Consider the following 19,950-nt stretch of genomic DNA (forward strand, 5'->3'; position numbering starts at 1 on the left):
AGTTGAGTATGAATGATTCTCTTTTCCCTTTTTCTGACTTGATAGTATACATCACAAGATATCCCGTACGCGTATCGTTTAGAGGAAACTCTGATAATCATAGTCAAGTGAGCAGTACACAGATAAAATCTCACCTGTCAAACTTTTGTTCCATGGCAAAGATGTGACTTGTGATACAGACAGGCTTTCTCCGCAGTAAACTTCATTTTTACAGATTGGCTGCATTTGAGTTTTGTGGTTGTGTAAAAGTGACTTTATTTTCATCTAAATTTAAGCTTAGATGCTAATGGCCAATCATGTTTTCTCCGGCACTTGATGCCACTTGGCAGGGATGCACCGATCATTTGGTGCTAGATTCCCGAATAGGCATCTCAAGATCTACTAGGGTTCAGCCAAGACCTTGGCATAACGACATGGATATTTGCACTCTTGATCATATTTAATGCTTTGTATAAGAGTTGAACCCACAACGTTATCGGAGTTCACTATTGGAGCCCATTGGAGACTCCTGATGGGGAAAATAGAAGGCAGAAGTCCCTTTGGTGTTTGGACGTTATTAGAGGAGATTTTGAAGCTGGCGAACGGACATCATTATTTTCGGCTATCATGATGGCAGAAGATCAAGCCCGAAAACTTAGTTTCTATCACGAGTCCAAAGTGCAGGACCGTGATGTTTTGACGATAAGCCTCTCCGCGAGCGATATCCGTATCGCCATGGTTACGGATCTCGGTGAGAGCCGTGTTGCTGAGGCTGCTCTTGGAAATTAGTCCAGGTGAATTTACGCTGTGTTTCGTCGTGGTTAGGATTGCTATCCCAGCTGAAGCTAGTATAAGAGCCTTAGGGGAATGGAGAATATTTGCGACATCCGACAGATCTCGTGGCGGCTTGTAGAGGTTAGGGAATATCCCCACAGGGGAAGGCTTAAGATACGAGAACGTTGTACGAGATCGGGCCGAGCATTAGTCATAGCCGATAGAGTTGGAGATATTATATAGGGCTTTTATGTTTCTATTTAACTTGCATTGGCTCCAGGGTCTTGCGCCAGTAACCTTCCACTCATAATGCCTTGTTAGGAGAAATGGCAGTGTGACATTGCATTTGGAGAAACTTGATGGGCTTTTGGGGGGGGGGGGGGGGGGGGGAACTGCCTGTTTGGAAATTCGATCGAGGGACGTAAAGGTACTCGGGCTCTAACGCTCAGATTTTGCTTCATTATCAGTCAGAGGTTCTTTTCTTCATGGTTGTAAGGCTGATAGGTTGGGCTGATTGAAGCTGCGAAGACTGCTCCAGCGTTGGGTCAGCTCTTATATGGGACTATTGAGTAGATGAGTTCTGTATATATGAGATAGATCCAATAGGCTCTTTGCGCAGATCTGAGTATTGGCAGAAGAGGTGTCTTTAGTTGCGGTGAATTTGTCTGTTTGACACTACAGAGGACATGTTTTCAGCGAACTTGGGAGTAACAGGACTCCAAGAGTATTCACTGCGATGACAAGAAACGGATAAGTCTCATTGAAGAATGTGATTAGGTAAGGAACGTTCATACAGAAGTATGAGGCTCTGTCTGCACTCGGATCGGAGCTCTAATCCACCGGTACGGACACGGAGTCGGACTAAGTGACACCCATCTTACTCGGTACGGAACACAGTCATACAAACCAACAAGGAAGAACTAGTAAATGAAAAACTTTACTAGTAAGACAGTTCCTCTACCAATGAATTAAGCCTCGTCACATTTTTAAGCTTCGTGTTCAAGAATCTGACCAGTTCAAACCGCGTGGCCCGTACCACGTAAGGTAAGAATGCGGAGAGAAGACATCTTACGATAAATATTTGTGATTGTCTGTCTTATTGTGAAGAGATTGGGCTGGACTACGAATCATTACGCGTACACGTGTTGAAATCAGCGAGGTTTAAATTTCTGGAGTGGATGGTAAGATAATAGTTTGGTGGGTTATGGATTATGGGCTGGCGGTTAGATAGCTGTTTCAACCTGCACTCCTGTAGAGATGTTGCAGAGACGAGGTGCTGTTTCAAGGACCAATTTCCTGGAAATTACAATGCAGAGCTTGCAGAGCTGAATATGCAATGTGCGCTTCGTACATAAGGCACATATGTCAGCAGAAGCAGGAGAGTCTACAGTGTTGAGGTGATGGCTCCGGCTGATGATGGGTGTAAGCCGGGTCAATTACACAAATCTGACCAGGAAATAAGAAAAATATGCCTAAAGGTAAACCACCATTAGTCCCATTCGTCATTGTCCTCAACTTGATCATACAAATGTGACGCAGGTCAGGCTGTAACGTCAAGGATAATGTTCCAAGCCTCCACGAGAAACTGAAAGAGAAAGCGATTCGAAAAGGGCTGAATGACGCACCGAGTCCTACGCACCGCTCATTCCCGTGGCCAAGATGATGATTGGTTGGATTGTGGTGATCAATCTCACTCGGACTCGCTTCTCGCACTTTAGCGTGGTGGTTCTGCCGCTATCTTTATCTTTGGGTTGTGATGTGATAGGTTGATTTGCCGTTGATCATTCCTTTGGATTGATCCTTGTTTCTGGCAGGGAATTATTATTATTTGTTTGATGCTGTTTCAGCCGTAAGCATCAAAAGACCTCATCACGAAAGATACTGAATGAAGACATATTAATTGACTTTCTGCAGTATAGTCCTAAAGATCTTGAGTATCGTTGCGTGTAAGCAAATATGACAGACCTTGATAGACGTCAAAGGTACCGGTAATACCATCCAGAGCGTGGATCTACATGCGGCTTTGTTAATGCTGACACTGCCCCATTTTCGAGGCTGATGCCATCCCATCCACTAAAGACATCCATAATGCTCGTCTTATTGGTCTCAATGATCGACATTCGCGTGCTCGCCGCGCTAAAAGAGCGAGAGCGACAGCAAGCCTACCGTAGTGTACGCTTAGCAGATGAGCCTCCTTCTCTTAGTGCCAAACTAGCAAATGTACTGCATTCATTGCCTTGTCTTGCTACTCCGTATGGATCCATCTCTGCAGTCTGAAGATCCGAGTCCGACATTATCACTGCCATAGCCATTCTCACATATCAGTCTGCATCTTTCTGGTATCCTCATTATGTCTATATCAATACCCCATCCTCCCCTTCCGAGAGGATTCTTTTTTTACCACCATTCACACATCAGCATCTACATTCCTACAATCTTATCTACCGTCTTCCACAAAGCTTAACAACACATAAGCTTACCTTTATCCGGTGGAGAACAAATACAAATACACCACTCGCTTCTCCTTTGCTATCCCGACTTACAATACACATCACCCAACAATATGCCTTACAATTATACCATCAGGCCCGAAGATGCCTTCGGCTCCGATTCGCCCTGTAACTTGGATACTTGCCCTGTTGAGTGGAGTATCTACAGCTACCGACCTTCTCTTGCTGCCAACATTGTCTTTGTCGTTCTCTTCAGTCTCATTGGTCTTGTCCACGCATATCTTGGTTTCCGATGGAAGAGTTGGGGTTTCATGACTGGTATGCTTCTTGGCTGCATCTCCGAGATTGTTGGCTATGTTGGTCGTATCATGATGTGGTATAATCCCTTCTCCTTCAACGCTTTCATGATCCAAATTGGTAAGCCTCTATCCTTCTCATCCAGCTTCACAACCACAATCTAACAGTTTGGTTTAGTCTGCCTCACGATCGCTCCCGTCTTCTATACCGCTTCCATCTATGTCACCCTCTCCAAGACAATCAACTTCTTCGGTCCCGAGCTCTCTCGCTTCACGCCTAAACTCTTCTACTGGGTCTTCATCCCCTTCGATATCGTCTGTCTCATCCTCCAGGCTGCTGGTGGTGCCATGTCCACCGAGTCTGATAGCAACGTTGGTGTCGATGTCTCCATGGCTGGTCTTGTCCTCCAGGTTGTCGTCCTTGTTGTCTTCATCGCCGCCTTCTCTGACTACATGATTCGATACTGGCGATCTGGTCACGCCAAGGCTTTCGGCTGGCGTGAGACTGCTTTCTTTGCTGGTCTTTCCACTGCCATCATTCTTGTCCTCACTCGATGCATCTATCGTGTTGCTGAGCTCCGTGAGGGTTATGACGGTGATCTGATCAAGCATGAGGTTCCTTTTATCATTCTTGAGGGCATTGTCATCGTTCTTGCTGCTGTTGCTCTCTGCTTCGGCCACCCTGGTCTTGTCTTCAACAAGCCTCAGGTCACCATCTCTGTCTCTCAGGTTGAGAAGGGCGTTGCTTCAGGCTCTGAAAGCAACAACTAAGTATTTAGTCACTAGTATTCTTAAAAAGTAGGGACTTCTGGTGTAGGAATTTTGAAGATGTTTCCTTTTGTTCAGCGGATAGCGATGTGGTTGTCGATTTTGATTTTGATTCCCTCTTGTTTGGGTTTAGGATTGATAGAATTGGAATATTGGATACCTTGTAGCTCTGGCGATATGAGAACTGGCTATTGAGCTTTAGATGAGTTATTGAACGATTTCAGAATGAGATAGATGGACGGCATATGCCATATGGTTAGAGAACTTGAAATAGAATTGCCTTTAACAATCTTATGTCTCTCATCAGTGCGCAACACAGGAAATGTATCAGAGCAGCTCTATGTCTCGTAATTTCTTTGATATATCTTGATTGGCTGTCTGTCAAAGTGCAACTTCTGGTGAATCGTCGACTAATTGGCTTAGATGATACGAGCTAGGATAGCGAATGGTATTGGTACATGTTGGACGCACAGCGCAGCCTGCATTGAGATTGACCAATGACGGTGGGCTTCAGTAACCTATCAGGCTATGCAGACTGACATGTTTTCTTATACACTTTGAACAAGAACACCAAGTCTAATATCATGACAATGGCTTTAGTATCTTTGTGCTTCACTCACTTCCGCAATAGGAAGCTCATGCCATTGCTATGGATGATAAGATAAGCCCCACTACTAACGGTATCAGGTGCGGATTGAATGCAGATGACGACCAACCAAACCACATGACCCATTTACAAAGGACGTCGTTGATCTCTTAACTTGCTTAGCTATTTAACTTTGTCTTAATTAGTCACCGCTTCCTCGACTCCTGCACCATCTCTCCAACAGATGCTCGCTCTCTTTCGCATCTCTTCACGTCGAGTATCGCCTTTCAGAACCTCAATTGATACTACCCCGCGTCTATTCGCAACTTCATTCTCGACTTCGTCGTCCATCATGGCACCTCCTCAAGAAGCTCTTGACTTTATTGAGTTTGTCAATGAGTCGCCAACCCGTTGGTCACCTCAATTTCACTATAACCTTAATACCTACTAACACTATCCAGCTTATCACGCCGTTCAGTCTGCCTCGGCTCGCTTCGAAAAGGCCGGTTTTAAGCTTATCCGTGAGCGCGACTCTTGGGCTTCGACCCTCCGACCTGGCGGCAAATACTACCTCACTCGCAATGCGTCGACTATTGTCGCCTTCACTATCGGTCGAAAGTGGCGCCCTGGAAACCCTGTTGCCATCATTGGAGCCCATACCGACTCTCCCTGCCTTCGACTGAAACCCGTATCCAAGAAGAGCAACGTCGGCTACCTCCAGATCGGCGTTGAGACATATGGTGGTGGTATCTGGACCTCGTGGTTCGATCGCGACTTGAGTATTGCCGGTCGTGTCCTGGTAAAGGAGGGTGACAACTTTGTTTCAAAGCTTATCAAGGTCGACAAGCCTTTGATCAGAATCCCAACCCTCGCCATTCACCTCCACCGACAGACCAACTTCGACCCTAATAAGGAGACTGAGCTTTTCCCCATTGCAGGACTTGTTGCAGCTGAGCTGAACAAGGGAACAAAGGATGAGAAGCCTGAGGAGAAGAAGAAGGATGACGGTGGTGAGGATGAGGAGTTCAGGCCTCTGAAGGTCATGACTGAGAGACACCACCCTCAGGTCCTTGACGTTATTGCAGCTGAGGCGGGAGTCGAGGTTTCTGCGATTGTAGACTTTGAACTGATTCTCTACGATACTCAAAAGTCTTGCATTGGTGGCCTTAGCGACGAGTTTATCTTTTCTCCTCGTCTCGATAACCTTGGCATGACATACTGCTCAGTAGAGGGACTTATCGAGTCCGTCAAGGATGAGTCCTCGCTCGAGGAAGATAGCACTATTCGATTGATCGTGTGCTTTGATCACGAAGAGATTGGCTCAACCTCGGCACAGGGTGCCAACTCCAACCTGTTGCCATCGGTTATCCGCCGTCTGTCTGTTCTTCCTGGAAAAGACACTGCCAGTGAAGGTAGCTATGAGGCTGTCCACCACGATAATGAGGAGGCTACGGCATACGAGCAGACTCTATCACGATCTTTCCTCGTATCTGCTGATATGGCCCACTCTGTGCATCCCAACTATGCTGGCAAATACGAGTCTTCGCATCAGCCAGCCATGAACGGCGGAACTGTTATTAAGATCAACGCCAACCAGCGATACGCTACCAACTCCCCAGGAATAGTGCTCCTTCAGGAGTGTGCTCGTACAGCTGGCGTTCCTCTTCAGCTCTTTGTCGTCCGCAACGATTCGCTCTGCGGAAGCACCATCGGACCTGGTCTCGCTGCCGCCCTTGGTATGAGAACTCTGGACCTCGGTAACCCGCAGCTCAGCATGCACAGCATTCGTGAGACAGGAGGTACTGCCGATGTCGCATACGGTATCAAACTGTTCAAGGGATTCTTTGAGAACTATGGGTCTCTGGAGCCCAAGATTCTCATCGATTAAGCTTTAGAGGTGGAGCATCATGACGTCGGGTTTCATTGGAGTTGGGTGTAGATGCGAGGAGTGGATGACTACTGGGCAACATTACAGCCACGGGTTGGATATAGTCTCACATGTATATATCTTGTTAGATGAATGAGCAATGTTACTTTATCATTAAAACTGGGCTTAGATATGTCTTCATGAATCAACATATCCAGGCATTGCAACCCCAGTCCATGCAATATAACTCCTCTATAACGCCTTGGGATATCTCTGATTAATCTTATCCAGATGAGAACACACTTATGTCTCGTTGCCGCCCATGATCGTTAAATCAATAATGCTTTCCCAGCAAATGCCCGTCCATCGTACATGTCTCGCTTCACATGCCTGCCCCTCTCATAAAGTAAGAAACCCATGAAGAACTCCCCAACACCATCCCATCTTTCCCTTTTTTATATCCTGATATCTCGTCAACTTTGCTCCTCGTCCTCCTCCTCCATGATCTCTGTCTGCTGTGAATCTATCGAGTCTCTTCGCGATCTTGTCTCTTCCTCTTGGTTGGACACGCTGGCGGACTCGGGGCTTTGTACGCGGACGACGCGTGGTGACCCGCGGGGTAACGGTCGTTGTTGTAGTTCGGAGAGGGGCACGGTTGTTTGGCCTGTGCGGACTTTGTAGTTTGCGAGGGATAGACGGAGACGAAGTGTTTCTGCTCTCTGCAGGATGTTAGTATTGATATGTAAGTGGGGAGAAAGCAAAGAACTGACTTGTCTTATTTGTTGGCGTGTAAGTGTTGTGGTTTGCTGTGTAGGTTGTACTGTTGTAGGAACTGCAGCTGTATCATGTTCGGTCGCAGCAGTCGCCCATGAATTATCGTTGGCAGACGTGTCGAAGACAGAGCTAACATCAGGACTGGTACTCCTCTCAGACGCGTCCTATACAATCAGTGTCAGCTATAAGTTCATTTCCCATCATGATATCTTGTAAGTAAAGCAACATACCTCATCACGTCCCAGACACGCCTTCTTAGCAGCAGGCGCGCTACCCTCAATATCAAGCAACCTCTTCCTCCCCTCGATAGCCATCTTTACAGGACTATGACCCAATGCAGGCTTGAATAAGTTCTTGGGTGCAGCAAGCGCGTTAGAATCCAAGGGAGCGAGGGCGCGTCGCTTCGTAGGTGATGATGTAGAGGATGATGTAGCTGATTGCTCCATTGTAAGCTGAAACACTGTTTATATATGCACGAGGGAGGAAAGTATAAACAAAATAGAGCTTAAGGTTTGTATACTTTGATCGCGTGTCGAAGCGTGTTAGTGGGAGAGCGAGCAAGACGTTGGGATGGGAAAAGGTAAAGTAGAGTAAAGTAAAGTGGTGGTTTTGTTAAAGGGACGCGGACGATAAGATAAGGCGGGGTGGCTTTTTTGTATTGGAGAAAATGGTTAATAGGATGGTTTGATGTAAATGGCGTCGTTCCTGGTCAACGAGACACGACAACAAAAAAATATTATGCAAGGAGATCAACACTTTGAAACAGACTATTATTCTTCAATTCTTTATATTCAATTATTGATCACCAATGTCTCTTTCTCCCTCAACACTACTACACTGACATTTATTGATATCTTCGCCTACGCTAGTAACAACCCCCCAGAAGACGTAACATTAACTGACCATTTAATTGACCTCACCCGTCACGTCTATAACCCTAACCCAGCCTCTTACGCCCGACACGGTCGCGCTTTATATCCCTGTCTCAAATCTCAGCCAACCTCGCCCATATTTACTTATTCCCTGAAGTGGTCTAGCGCAGCTGACATAATCTTCCCCAGCCGTCAACACTGCAGATTCGCGTGCCGTGTCGGAGGGTCCATCGTTCTATTCCGAAGGCGGCCTAGCGTTTGTGCTTCCGGACACGGGAGGCGCGTGCCTTGTGGGGCATGATTCCCGTTGCGGCCCGGATGCAGGAACGGGTGTTGGCCGGACCTTAAGTCAATCTTCACCAACACGGCACATGTATATAGCAAATATATGCATAGCACACATAACTGTCAAGTAGCAAAATGCTGGGTATCATTTGCTCTGAGTTCATGTCTATGAATCTCATAAGCCCTAGCCACTAATTCCGACTTTGCAAAAAAGAAGCATCTGATAGCTTCAACTAGAAAAACTAAAACAACCACAACGCGCTTCGAATAACATCATAAATCAAGGCATAATGCATTACAAACAAAGCCTCCTGCCAGTCAAACTCCTGTGTATCCTCTGCCAAATCACACCCTGCCTTTCGTCCTTGGTCCAGAACAAAGCGCCCTCCATGATGTTTTCAGCCCCGTCCACCTTTTACTGCCGTCCGCTTCGATCCGCATCCCCGAAATGTTACCCAAACAAAATGCAATCAACAAAAACTACCACGGGTCATGGTGACAAAACAAAAACATATCGCCATGCGTGGGGTATATCTCCCGGACCTGTGGTGGCTAGATAATCAATCCGTCTGTTGTATAATGCCGTTCAACGGCTGCGATTATTATGAGGTAGCCATATAGTAGTGTTGGCTAGTGTCGAATTGGAAAGGTTTCGAAAAGTCCATCTTCACATCATCCCAGTCCGGTTCTTGCAACGATGGCGGGTCGAACAACGCTGCGGGATCAATGCCCATTCCACCACTTGCGTCCAATGTGTTGGTCATGTTCAGAAGCAGATCGGTATCCATGTTATGCCAGTCTATATTAACATCGATGGCTGCCCCTTCTGGAAGATCGCTGTTGGGCTCGCTGCTGCCAGTATCCTTGACCGAGTCGGGGGTGTCTCTGGGCGTCAAGTAGCTAAGAGCGTTGAGGTCATAGTAGGGATTGTCGTAAAATCCGTACCCGCGCTCAACTCCGAGGTTGTTCACCAGCATCTCTGTGTCGATAGTCGCATTGGCCCAAGGATCAACCGCAGTCGTCTCAATTGCCTTGACATCTGCCAGCTTAGGGGTTGTGCCAGCCTTAAGACCAGCCTTATCTTGGGGTTTGCCCATACTGCTAGCCGATCGCTTCATACCGGCATCAGTAATAGACACAGGAGTTGCCGCCATAGTGACGGGTGTCTGGCCTTGCTTGGAGTTGGTCAAGCTCATTGCAGCAGCTTCAGTACCTGGTTCCCTCTTGATTGAGCCATCGGGCTCGAGTCCGAGGGCCAAGGCCAGGTTCTCCTGAGCAAACTTGAGAGGATCTTCTCGTGGCTTCGTGTGCTCCTCGTAGACATGTTGTTGAAGAGCTTGCTCAGTGCTGTAACCAGTGGTTGAAAACTCGCACTCAGGTTCCTTGCAGAGAAAGACCGGCTTAGGGGGCAACTGCGTTTCGGACGCCCTTCGGAGCTCAGGGGATCCCTTCTTGCTAATTTGAGGCGAGGGTGTAGCGCCCTGGGGTGTCTGTCCAGTCTTTTGCTTCTTGCGTGATGGCGGTAGCTGCAGGTTGAGCTCCTTTGGCTTTGCGACGTAAATTGGGTTGCCACGAGGAGAGCGGGCGTCGATCGGGAAGGGTGGCTGAGTGGTTGTAGGAGCTGATGGGGCATGTGAACCCTTGTTGCCTCCCTTTGGAGCGGTATTCTGAGCTTGAGAGTTCCGGCGAACATTCTCGGCGTTGGCAGGAGCTGCTTGTCCTCCCGGAGGTTGCGTCGGCTGATCAGGTTGAGGAGGTTGAGGTTGCTGCTGTTGAGGAAATGGCTGTTGTGATTGGACAGCCTGGGCACTCTGATTTTGGGGTGTGCCTTGTCTGTTAGCGATATTCATGTTTCTAGCATACACGCTAGCCGCGAGATCCTTCGCCATACTCTCCAGCATATTTCGAGCCTGATCGATTTCCGCAGCTTGCATCGTGAACGCGCTTTTAGGCACAGACATCTTCTCGCCATCAGAGAACTGCTTGAGAATCCTCCATCGCTGTTCTGAGTTAGTGCATGCCATCCATGAGACAACTGGATGTAGACTTACAGTTCGGAAGAACATCTTCGCTCTTTGGTCATCACGCGTGAGACCATACCATCTGCTCAAACCACGGCCAATCTTGCTCATATCGACCACAATCCTCTTGAGCTTGTCAGCTGTCTCCTGGTATTCCTGCTGTGACATCGGAATCTCAGGGTCGTTCTCTCGCACAGATTGTCGTTGCTCTTCTTGTCCTAGTGCCTTGAGACGCGCCAGTATCTCATTTCCACCTTGAGGCGGCATCTGGCCTGCCTTGTTCATCTGCGCCCTCATCATCGCTTCGTATTTGGCTCGCTGCTCTGGCGTGAGCGCTGCGATTTGCTGAGGAGTCAACATTCTTGGGCCTTGGGGCTGCTGTGGCTGGTTGGGCTGTGACGCAGGTCTCGCGGGCGCTGCCTTTGCGGCTTCGGGTACGTCGATGGTATCGTCGTTGCTCGGGCGCTTGAGGTTCTTCGGGGCGGACGCTGGCGATGGGTTCGGAGGCTGTGCTCGGTTGTTGGCAGGCTGAGGGCGAGCATTTCGTGCTTGCTCTGGAGTCACGCTTGGTTGTTTCTGAGCCGCTTGTTGAGCAGCATTATTCGGTCCCATGTTGTTGGCTCCTGGCATGTTCTGAGGCTGCGGTGCTTGGTTTGGCTGGGGTGGTTGTTGGAGCTGCATTTGTGCTTGGGGAACACCCATCTGGTTCTGCACACCTTGCTGGCCTTGTCCTTGGTTTCGAGCTTGCGCTTGTGCATGAGCCTGGGCTTGTTGGTTTCGCATTTGCAGTGCCTGTTGGTTCGCCCAGGAACTCCTCTTCATCTGGAGAATCGCATTGCGCAATTGTTCTTCGGACGCTTGAGCGAACTGAGGTCGATTCCGAAGTGTCGCTATTTCGTGTGGAGAAACCTGGAGGATGTGTGCTGGTATGTTGAGAGGCATCTGTGGTCGTCCTGCTTGCAATGGATTGGGTCCAGGTCCACCTGGCGCTTGCATACCGGGGTTGGCATTGTTTTGTCCTGGCTGCTGCGGTTGTTGACCTTGCTGTTGAGGCGAAAGCTGCTGTCCTGGCTGGCCCGGTTGCTGCTGTTGCATGATACTAGCGCGTCGCTGAAGGGCGAGTTGGAACTGCCTTTGCTGAACAGCTGCCAGCTGCGTCCGTAGTTGCTGAGGGATGTTGTTCTGCTGAAGCCAGATCTTGAGCTGTCCCCATTTCTTGACCTCTGGAGGAAGCTGAGACTGGAGCTGGGTGAGGACTTGAGGAGGCAGCTCCATGGAGTCCATCATAGCCAGCTGCTGGTTCGGGGCCAACCGAGGCATCTGCATTTGCTGCGGGTTGCCATTCATAGGTACACCGTTTTGCGGCTGCTGCATGTTGACTGGCATTTGTCCACCACCGTTAGGGTTCATCTGATTCATCTGGCTTGGAGGTCGGTTCGCCATTTGGCCTGGAGGAAGCTGTCCGCCGTTATTTAGACCCATTTGCTCATTGCGCTTTGACTGCCAACGCTGCATTACCTCATTCAACTTATCCGGAGTCAGACCGCTCACAATCTGACGTTGCTCTTGCGGTAGACTTGCCAGCATGTTCTGGAAAGTCTGGTTGTTAGGCCGCTGAGCTCCTTGGTTGAATCGCTGGTCCCCAAACTGAACACCGCCCTGCCCAGCAGCCTGGTTCATGTTGCCAGGCCGGGAGACAGGTGTGTTGAGAGTGTTCATTGCAGGACTTTGGGAAGGCTGCATGTTAGCTGCCATACCTGCCTGATTTTGCATCTGCTTCATCTGTTGGGCCTGAAGTTGTGCCTGTGACTGCTGTGAGACTTGGTTCATCTTCATTTGCTGAAGATTCATGTTCTGCTGAGGCTGTTGCGGCGGTCGCTGGCCTTGATTAGGGCCTTGCTGGTTGGGTGCGTTCTGGCCCATCGGTTGGGGCGTCGCGTTTCGATTCGGTCCGGCGCTGGCAGGTACTACCATCTGGCCGGCTTGCTGAGCCATCAAACCATTCATCTGCTGGTCTTTAATGCTATCCATGTTGGGCGCGAAAGAGTTATAATCATTGTTGCCTTGGTTACCATTCATCATGCCGTGCTGCTGCTGCCCTTGTTGAGGGATCTGAGCCTGCTGCTGGCGAAGTCCTTGCTGACTTGCCTGCTGTTGCATCATGGGTGCTTGGTTGTTGTTGGGATTCTGTGCCATCCCTTGCGGCTGTTGGCCCTGTTGAATTCTGGCCATATTCGCTTTAAGCACTTGAAAGGCCTGGTTCTGGTAAAACCACATCAAAGGATCTTTGCCCTGCGCAGTGAGTTCGTTCATTTGCGTAGGGCTTATTCTTTGAGAAAGCTGCATTCTAGTGTTTTGTTTCTGCTGATCCGAGGCGGTGTTAAACATCTTTTGTGCAAGCTCGCTAACCTTGACTCTGTCTTGTTGCGACAGCCGTGCCATGTCAGATGGAAACGCAGTTTGTTGAGGTCGGTTCTGTCCTCCACCCATACCTACCATCTGTTGGCCTGGGCCGATCCCACGACCAGCTTGGTTCGGCATGCCCATGTTCATTCCAGCATTCATCGGTAATTGTTGTTGTGCTTGGTTCATCTGGCCGCCTTGCATCGGGTGCTGCATAGATTGGAAGCCTTGCTGGGGACCTTGGCCCATGCCGCGTCCCATCTGCATGTTCATCATCGCTTGGGCTTGTGCTTGTGCCTGCGCTTGAGCGCTGACATTGATACTATTCTGGAGTGTGGGTTCATTGGCCTGGCGTCTCTTAAAGAATTCCATGATCTTATTACCCATCTCCTGGTCGTAAGCTTCCTGTGATGGTTGTCAGCAACGTGTCTGAAAGAGGAAGTTTGAGATTCAGAAAAGAGAAATTAAGAACTGTACCTTTGTAGCAGATTTATGAAATGCTTCACGCTCAAAGTTACAGCCCCATTCAGCACCCTTCATGTAGTCCCCTCCATTCATGGCCAGAGAAATGTTGGTTATCCTTTGATAAGTCAGCAAGGTTCGTGACAGGGCTTAAGTAGAGCCATACAGGTTCATGGTTTTTCCCATGCGATCAGAGATGGCTACATTGGCTTGCCAGCATATGCCAGTGAATGGCTGTGTATGCTGGACAAGGTTTTGGTACACTATCTGCTGCAGCTGATTGGGGGTCGGCTTGCGCATCGGTTGCTGCATCATCTGCCCGGCCCCAGCCATGTGCTGCATATTGGCCGCCATGGCCGCTTTCAAGTTGAGGGAGCAAGACCCAAGCTAGCGAGTAGTAGATATCTCGACTGATAGTTTCGTCGTTTGAGAAGGAACTGAGCCCAGTTGAGGTAGCGAGAGTAAAATTTGAAGTAGATCAAGAGATCGAAAATGCACAAAAGTATGTCGGGCAAGGCGGTGCAAACGTTTTGGCGGGGGGTCCGTTTGGACAGTGGTTGACGAACGAGGCGGAGGTTGCGTCAAAGGAGCCTACGAAAACACAAGGCGATCCATAAAAAGGCGGTCGTTTGTGCAACAAGGCAGTTGTTCACCCTTGAAATAGGCCAAAATGAAAAATGTTACGCGTGTCGAAAATGTGTTCGAGTATCGGGTTTTCGTTGAATGTTGCCCATGCATTCAGTGCCAGAACAGGGTCGAATTTGTGACGTCGCGAAGCGTGGGCTGGCGACGGCAGAATTACTCTCGTCAAGTATTAAGAAATTTATCTTTCACACAGGGCGGAAAGGCGGTGGAAGACTGCCAAGGTGAGGCGTGATTCAGTCAACCTTTATCGTCGAGACTGGCGGATTTTGGAGGTTAATGGGTAGCGGATCGACTCGCGGTATTCGAGATGGTGATGGGCGATGGGTGAACTATCTAGAAAATGCAAAGTAACCAAATAAAGTCGAATAAGAAAAAGAAGGATCGCTAAGGTGGATGTGATGGTCGTCAAACAAACGCCGTCAGAGTTGAAGCCCTGCGAGAGGAGAGAAGGAAGAAACAGTCAAGTCACCGATCGACCCAGGGCGGTGTTGGTCAACGGTTTTGGTGTTGTTTTGGTGAAAAAGGTCGCAAGCGCCTCGAGTTGGGGGTTCCAAGATGGCAGCAGCAGCACCTCAGCAGCGTGAGTGAGGTGGGTGTGGAATTTGGGCGGCGCCGGGCCACTAGCACTACCTTACCTTGCCTTGCCTTACTACCAAGGGACCCTGGTCGCCCAAGCCATCCCGGTCAAGTCTGAGTATGGGATGTATCTGATACCTTTTCCACTCTGCCAATCTGCTGTAAATTTGATAGGCCAGAGGAGATACAGGGTCATGGCGACTGCCGAGTTGGAGCATTCACTTTTATGGAACTGACTGGACTGGTACAAGTTGAAATCAAGAGAATGACGACGACTTGATCTCGATCTTGGCGATGGTAGCTATGAGTCAAGTCAATCACTGTATTTCAAGAGGCTCCAGTGAAGGTAATAAATACAGATTAAGAGATAACAAAAATGACCATGTGATGGATGATACAGAAGTGGCAGAGAGAATTCCTCTTTGGGGTGGCTGCTCATCACTGACGGGAGTGAATGATCCAATATCAACAAGGCCCTGCTTCCAAGGGACCTCCCCAAGGACCTGTCCTGTCCTGACCTAACCTCACGGCTACAGCACTGCCAAAAGAATTCCAATTCCAGGCACGAGTCCACTATCAAACTTTAACCCCAAAAACCCCCCCCATGTACCCTCAACCCGTAGATCCCTTCTCTTCATTCATCAAATGTTTCAAACATTCAGCTCTCTTGTCCCTCTCCCTCTCACTCACACGTGCAAATCCAGAGGAGCTCATCAACCACGTAGGCAAAAAAGAGGTCGATGGAACTTCCAAGGTCATGGTGGATAAGGCAGAGTCGCACTAGAGCCAAGAAGAGACGACGGGGGGGGCATGGACAAGCGTCGGCAGGGCGCCTGGGCCTGAGCCTAGAGGGAGGCTATCCCTGAGTTGGACTGGTTCCGTTGGTGTGCGGTACCAGTACCTGACCGTCTGTCTCCGTCTCTGTCTGTCTCCCATCTCGAGGACAGCCTGTACAAGAGAAGAACCCTGAGACTTTGAAGGAAATCTCACACTGCACTGCACAGGCTTGGAGATGGCCTCGTCCAAGTCTGTGTGGTCCAGGTACGTAACCATACCGCCCATCTGAACCATGTCAACTGCCCACTGCCGCTTCTTCAGGTATATGCAGCATTCTCAGCTTACAACCTGTTTCTCATCAACGTCTGCTGTCTGTTTCACAGATGTTCAGCCCAGTGTGGCATGTAGGTTTTTTGTGGGCGACCCCTCCAACTCATCCTCCTCTATTTCCCTAAGTACATATCCATATCCACCAAAGTTGAGGCGTCTGTCGCATGAGCTAATGGGCAGCGTCTATCCGTCGTTGGACGGCCGCTAGAATCATTTCTCCAAATCAATGGACGGAGAGATATAGTACAGTACGTTGAAAGTCTCTCCTCTCTTTGTGTGCTGTGCTGTGTCGTCTCTCCTACCCACGGATACCTGTGGTGTCTGGGATTGGCGACAGTTGAAACAAATGACACCGAGTATCAGAGTAACGACCCTTGATCTCAACGGTGCACGGTCTAGCAAGACGTTTGCACCGATGTTAAAAAAAACATGGCATTGCTCAATTTCAATTCATAAAACTCTCTCTCTCAACGTTGATCAACCTTATATCGCCAAACAAGGTGTTGGTCAAGGATGTACCGCACATCAGTGGGGTAGACAAGACGTCGAACCTCAAACGGAAGTGAAGAGGAGGGAGAACCTGCGACAAAGCATTGGAGACAAAGGTGACACGCTTGCACGACGGGACAAGAACAAGAGACACATTCACATTCGACGACCCCGTCATTGGCCGAGGTCCCCCGTCGAGTCGGAGAGAGAAAGAATGAAAGCAGACCCAATTGAGGTTGAAAGAAATATCTCGATAAATTTAGCATCGACAAAGCAAAAGCTTTGACTGAATGTTTTTGTTCTCCTTATCATATCAAAGGTCGAGCTCGAGTCTCATTGCACCCCCGGGACTGGGACTGGAGAGTCCTGGTTGTTTGAAAAGGGCAGACATCCTTGTTCCCCTAGTCTGGTTGGGGAATTGTGAGGACGCCCAGGTACGGTACCAGGTACTTTGATGGGCGCCAGCATGACAGAGGATGTCTATTTGTTCTTGTTGAAGCCAGTCCTTGAGCACATTGATTGCATTGTGTTTCTTGCATACACATACCTACATTACTATTATAAGATCCCATTTCAACTGGCTTCCAAGGACTTTGCCAACGTGAATCTGAGCATGATCAATCAATATGCACTTTCAACAGGCTGCAGCGGCATGTCTGAAATGCAAGGCAAGGTAAAAAGGCGGCCCACCCGGGTCCAATGTATGGAAGACTTCCACTTCCGCTTCCACTTTCACTTCCACATACTTTGCCTTACAGGAGGGAAGCGTTTGAAGGTGGTGGGATTGGTAGTTCGTGGTGGTGGTGGGCTGTCAGTCACTGGCCTTGGCTCGTGGATCATCCGTCACCTCAGCAGGACATGGTGCGACTTCTGACCAGGCAATGAATCGCCAATAAATCTGGGTTGAAAGATAGGAGAGTTCCTGACATTCAGGGAACAATTGAATGGGGTATTCAGCATCTTCTTTGCAGTGGTGCTTGTGAATGGAGAGATTGACGGGGGTCAACAATAAGGGGACCCATTCTTGTCAAGGGATCTCATAGTCCAAACTCCACCTCATCAACGACCTCGACGACACACCGTCCGTCAAGCCAAAAGACAAGTTCCAACCCGAAACAGTTCTCAAAGAACTTGAAGCAGACTATGGCTTGCGAATATACTTTCAGTTAGATATCTCATGGTCATTGAAGTTCCCCAAACTCTTGAAGGTGAATTCAGGAGCATCTGCTAAGGCTACGGTTCCTTGGAACAAAGAGTTGGATGCGGAGATGCCACGAGGCCCGGGATGTCATCGTCACACACACTCACTGACACCGGGCACTGACAGACAGATTGACTGAGCATCAGCAAGTCATTTCTTCCATTTCATCAATAATGGGGCATGAAAGAATCGCTTCTCAACCATCTATAAAAAAGTATATGCCGACAGCACAATCAAATATTTATCTATCCCAGACCATGCAAAGTCAATTCTTTCAATCTTTCAAGTCTTTGAGTCTTTGAGTCTCTTGAGCTTCCCTTCTCTTCCCGCCCTTGGTCGCCTCACCAGGGAGCGTGGTCCTAAAATCCCTGCACATGCCCCCCATGTGCATCTGGGAAGACCCCCGTCCGCTCACACCTTTTTTGGAGGCGCGCTCAGTTACTATCCATCGATGTGATAGGGAACTGTTCACGCGTGATTTACCAGATGATCTTGAAGAAATCGACGATCTACGTTCTTCACACTTTCAAGATTGGAGATATTCTGTGTATAGGTATTTTGAGATCAGAAAAACTTGACGCTGAGGAGGATCAAAAAGGTGGGATGGTCCCTGGTCAGGCTGGCTTAATGCCGTCACCACCACCATTCATTCATTCACCTTTTTGGTGGTAAATGGTGGCTCCTAGCTCCTAGCTTGGCTGGGCTTAGTGCCACCGCTTTAGCTTCAGGTCGATTGGCCAAATGAACAAAACCAGGGCAGTCGAGGGGTCCTCATGAATCTCCAATCAGTTCTGACTGATTGCTCTGCTTGATCTGTAATGTTTTACAGTGATAATGTGATATGGTATCAGTAATACCACCATGTTCTTGTCTCACTCTTATCATGAATGTCTTGACATATATGCAGATATGGATGCCAATGGCTGTCAGATTAAGTTGGGCATCTCAGCCCTGCCCAACTCCCTCCCCTCAAAAGGTGAGGTCTCAAGTTACAACCGCTTGAGCACCACTGAATGTGGATCTCTGATCTCATCTCATCCTCACTCACTCACGAACATATTTTCTTCTCCTCTGTCAGCTTTGCACCTGAATTGCGTTGATGTCTCTTTCAGCCTCGGTCCAATAATGTCAAACTTTGCATGGTGTATTGCTCCCCTTGCTGTCCATCAAAGGGAATAACTCTGGTAGCGTCGAATTCTAAAATCGCCCGGACCCTGGCATTTTTGATCTGGTCTGGTCTGGTCTGGCCTGACTTGACTTGACGAACTGGGGGCGGTCCTCCAAGAACCAGGCCAACGGAGCTCGAATTGGGATTCTCGATCGTCCCGCTTACGATCCAACCGTTGGTGGCGTATCTCTCGCTCTCTGTCTTCTCATCCTCACTCAATACTGCGTTTGTTACAGTGGCAGTTTGGTGAGTTGGTGAACATACAACTGAAGTCGAATAACTGGCATTCATGTATATGCAAGTCTTAGTTCGCCTTCCTTTTTCTTCTGTTATTTCTTTTCCTCGCAAGTGATTGCCCACTGCAACCTTTTTAGCGCCCAGCTGATGAACCATCCAAACACATGATCCAGCTGCATCTCCCGAGACACACATCACCCGGGAATCCTGTCAGCCGTTCTGTCTCTACACAAAACCCAGATTGTGTCTTTTGATCGTGAACCATCCAATAGGAATTTATGTTCTCGCGGGTATTTTGAAAGGGGCACAGAATATGCTGCAAGGTACCGACACTGAAGCCAGTGAATGGCGTCTACCCTGCATCAACGTCTTTCGATTGACGCTGCCAAGACGGATGGACAAGTTGAATAAGATCTTGGCTTCTATCGAGCGTGCTGTGCTTTAGGCGTTCGCCTTGACTCGTAATACGATTATTTTGTACATGATGTACGGATACTCCTTGCGTTAACCCAAGCTCTTGGTACGGGCAGGGGCAAGCAACTCGAATATCCAGTCAGAAGTTACAGAGCGATAAGTTCTATTTACACGACTCGCATGTCCTGACAAGTGCCGTCGATCGACCATCACCGCCTCGATAGCTTTACAGCCTCAGACTCTTACTTATCGTCAATATGAGAAGATGAGTTAGTACAATACCTCATGTTGATATGACTGTAATCTCTCGTGTGGTGATTGCAGTAACACAGGCCCCAAAACCAGGCTGTAGTTATTGCTGTCTTCTTTTCTTTGTCTCTTTCTGCCCAGCGACGATCCGCTTTAGCTCCCGCTTCAACATGTGGCTGGTGAGATCTGACAACCTGAACCAACAGACCCCACCATTCTCCCCAAATGGAGACTTTTCGCCCTAAGAAACTCTATTGAAGAGATTCGGATGATTTTTGTTTTGTCAAGACAAAACGTTACTCTTAGTTGAGGTCTGTTATTGAACTT

General features: G+C 48.6%; 4 protein-coding genes across 4 annotated transcripts; 2 read left to right on the forward strand and 2 right to left on the reverse strand.

Annotated features, from left to right (window-relative positions):
* The first annotated feature begins 2,882 nt into the window (after nucleotides 1–2,882).
* On the forward strand, nucleotides 2,883–4,556 carry BKA55DRAFT_634592 (RTA1 like protein-domain-containing protein). Its single transcript, XM_046196985.1, has 2 exons — nucleotides 2,883–3,620; nucleotides 3,678–4,556. The coding sequence occupies exons 1-2, from the start codon at nucleotides 3,317–3,319 to the stop codon at nucleotides 4,268–4,270; spliced, it is 897 nt and encodes a 298-aa protein (XP_046055379.1). The 5' UTR covers nucleotides 2,883–3,316; the 3' UTR covers nucleotides 4,271–4,556.
* A 649-nt stretch (nucleotides 4,557–5,205) lies between these two features.
* BKA55DRAFT_499898 (peptidase M18) lies at nucleotides 5,206–6,741 on the forward strand (the record flags this gene model as incomplete). Its single annotated transcript, XM_046186696.1, has 2 exons — nucleotides 5,206–5,263; nucleotides 5,315–6,741. The coding sequence occupies 2 exons, from the start codon at nucleotides 5,206–5,208 to the stop codon at nucleotides 6,739–6,741; spliced, it is 1,485 nt and encodes a 494-aa protein (XP_046055380.1).
* A 139-nt stretch (nucleotides 6,742–6,880) lies between these two features.
* BKA55DRAFT_733779 (uncharacterized protein) lies at nucleotides 6,881–8,190 on the reverse strand. Its single transcript, XM_046201236.1, has 3 exons — nucleotides 7,725–8,190; nucleotides 7,491–7,658; nucleotides 6,881–7,439 (listed from the first exon to the last, which is right to left on the reverse strand). The coding sequence occupies exons 1-3, from the start codon at nucleotides 7,938–7,940 to the stop codon at nucleotides 7,194–7,196; spliced, it is 630 nt and encodes a 209-aa protein (XP_046055381.1). The 5' UTR covers nucleotides 7,941–8,190; the 3' UTR covers nucleotides 6,881–7,193.
* A 1,063-nt stretch (nucleotides 8,191–9,253) lies between these two features.
* BKA55DRAFT_500066 (uncharacterized protein) lies at nucleotides 9,254–13,879 on the reverse strand (the record flags this gene model as incomplete). Its single annotated transcript, XM_046186714.1, has 4 exons — nucleotides 9,254–10,651; nucleotides 10,703–13,480; nucleotides 13,553–13,655; nucleotides 13,704–13,879. The coding sequence occupies 4 exons, from the start codon at nucleotides 13,877–13,879 to the stop codon at nucleotides 9,254–9,256; spliced, it is 4,455 nt and encodes a 1,484-aa protein (XP_046055382.1).
* Nucleotides 13,880–19,950: the final 6,071 nt, after the last annotated feature.

Source organism: Fusarium redolens (assembly GCF_020744475.1).
Source record: "Fusarium redolens strain MPI-CAGE-AT-0023 chromosome Unknown BKA55scaffold_2, whole genome shotgun sequence".
NCBI lineage: Eukaryota > Fungi > Ascomycota > Sordariomycetes > Hypocreales > Nectriaceae > Fusarium > Fusarium redolens.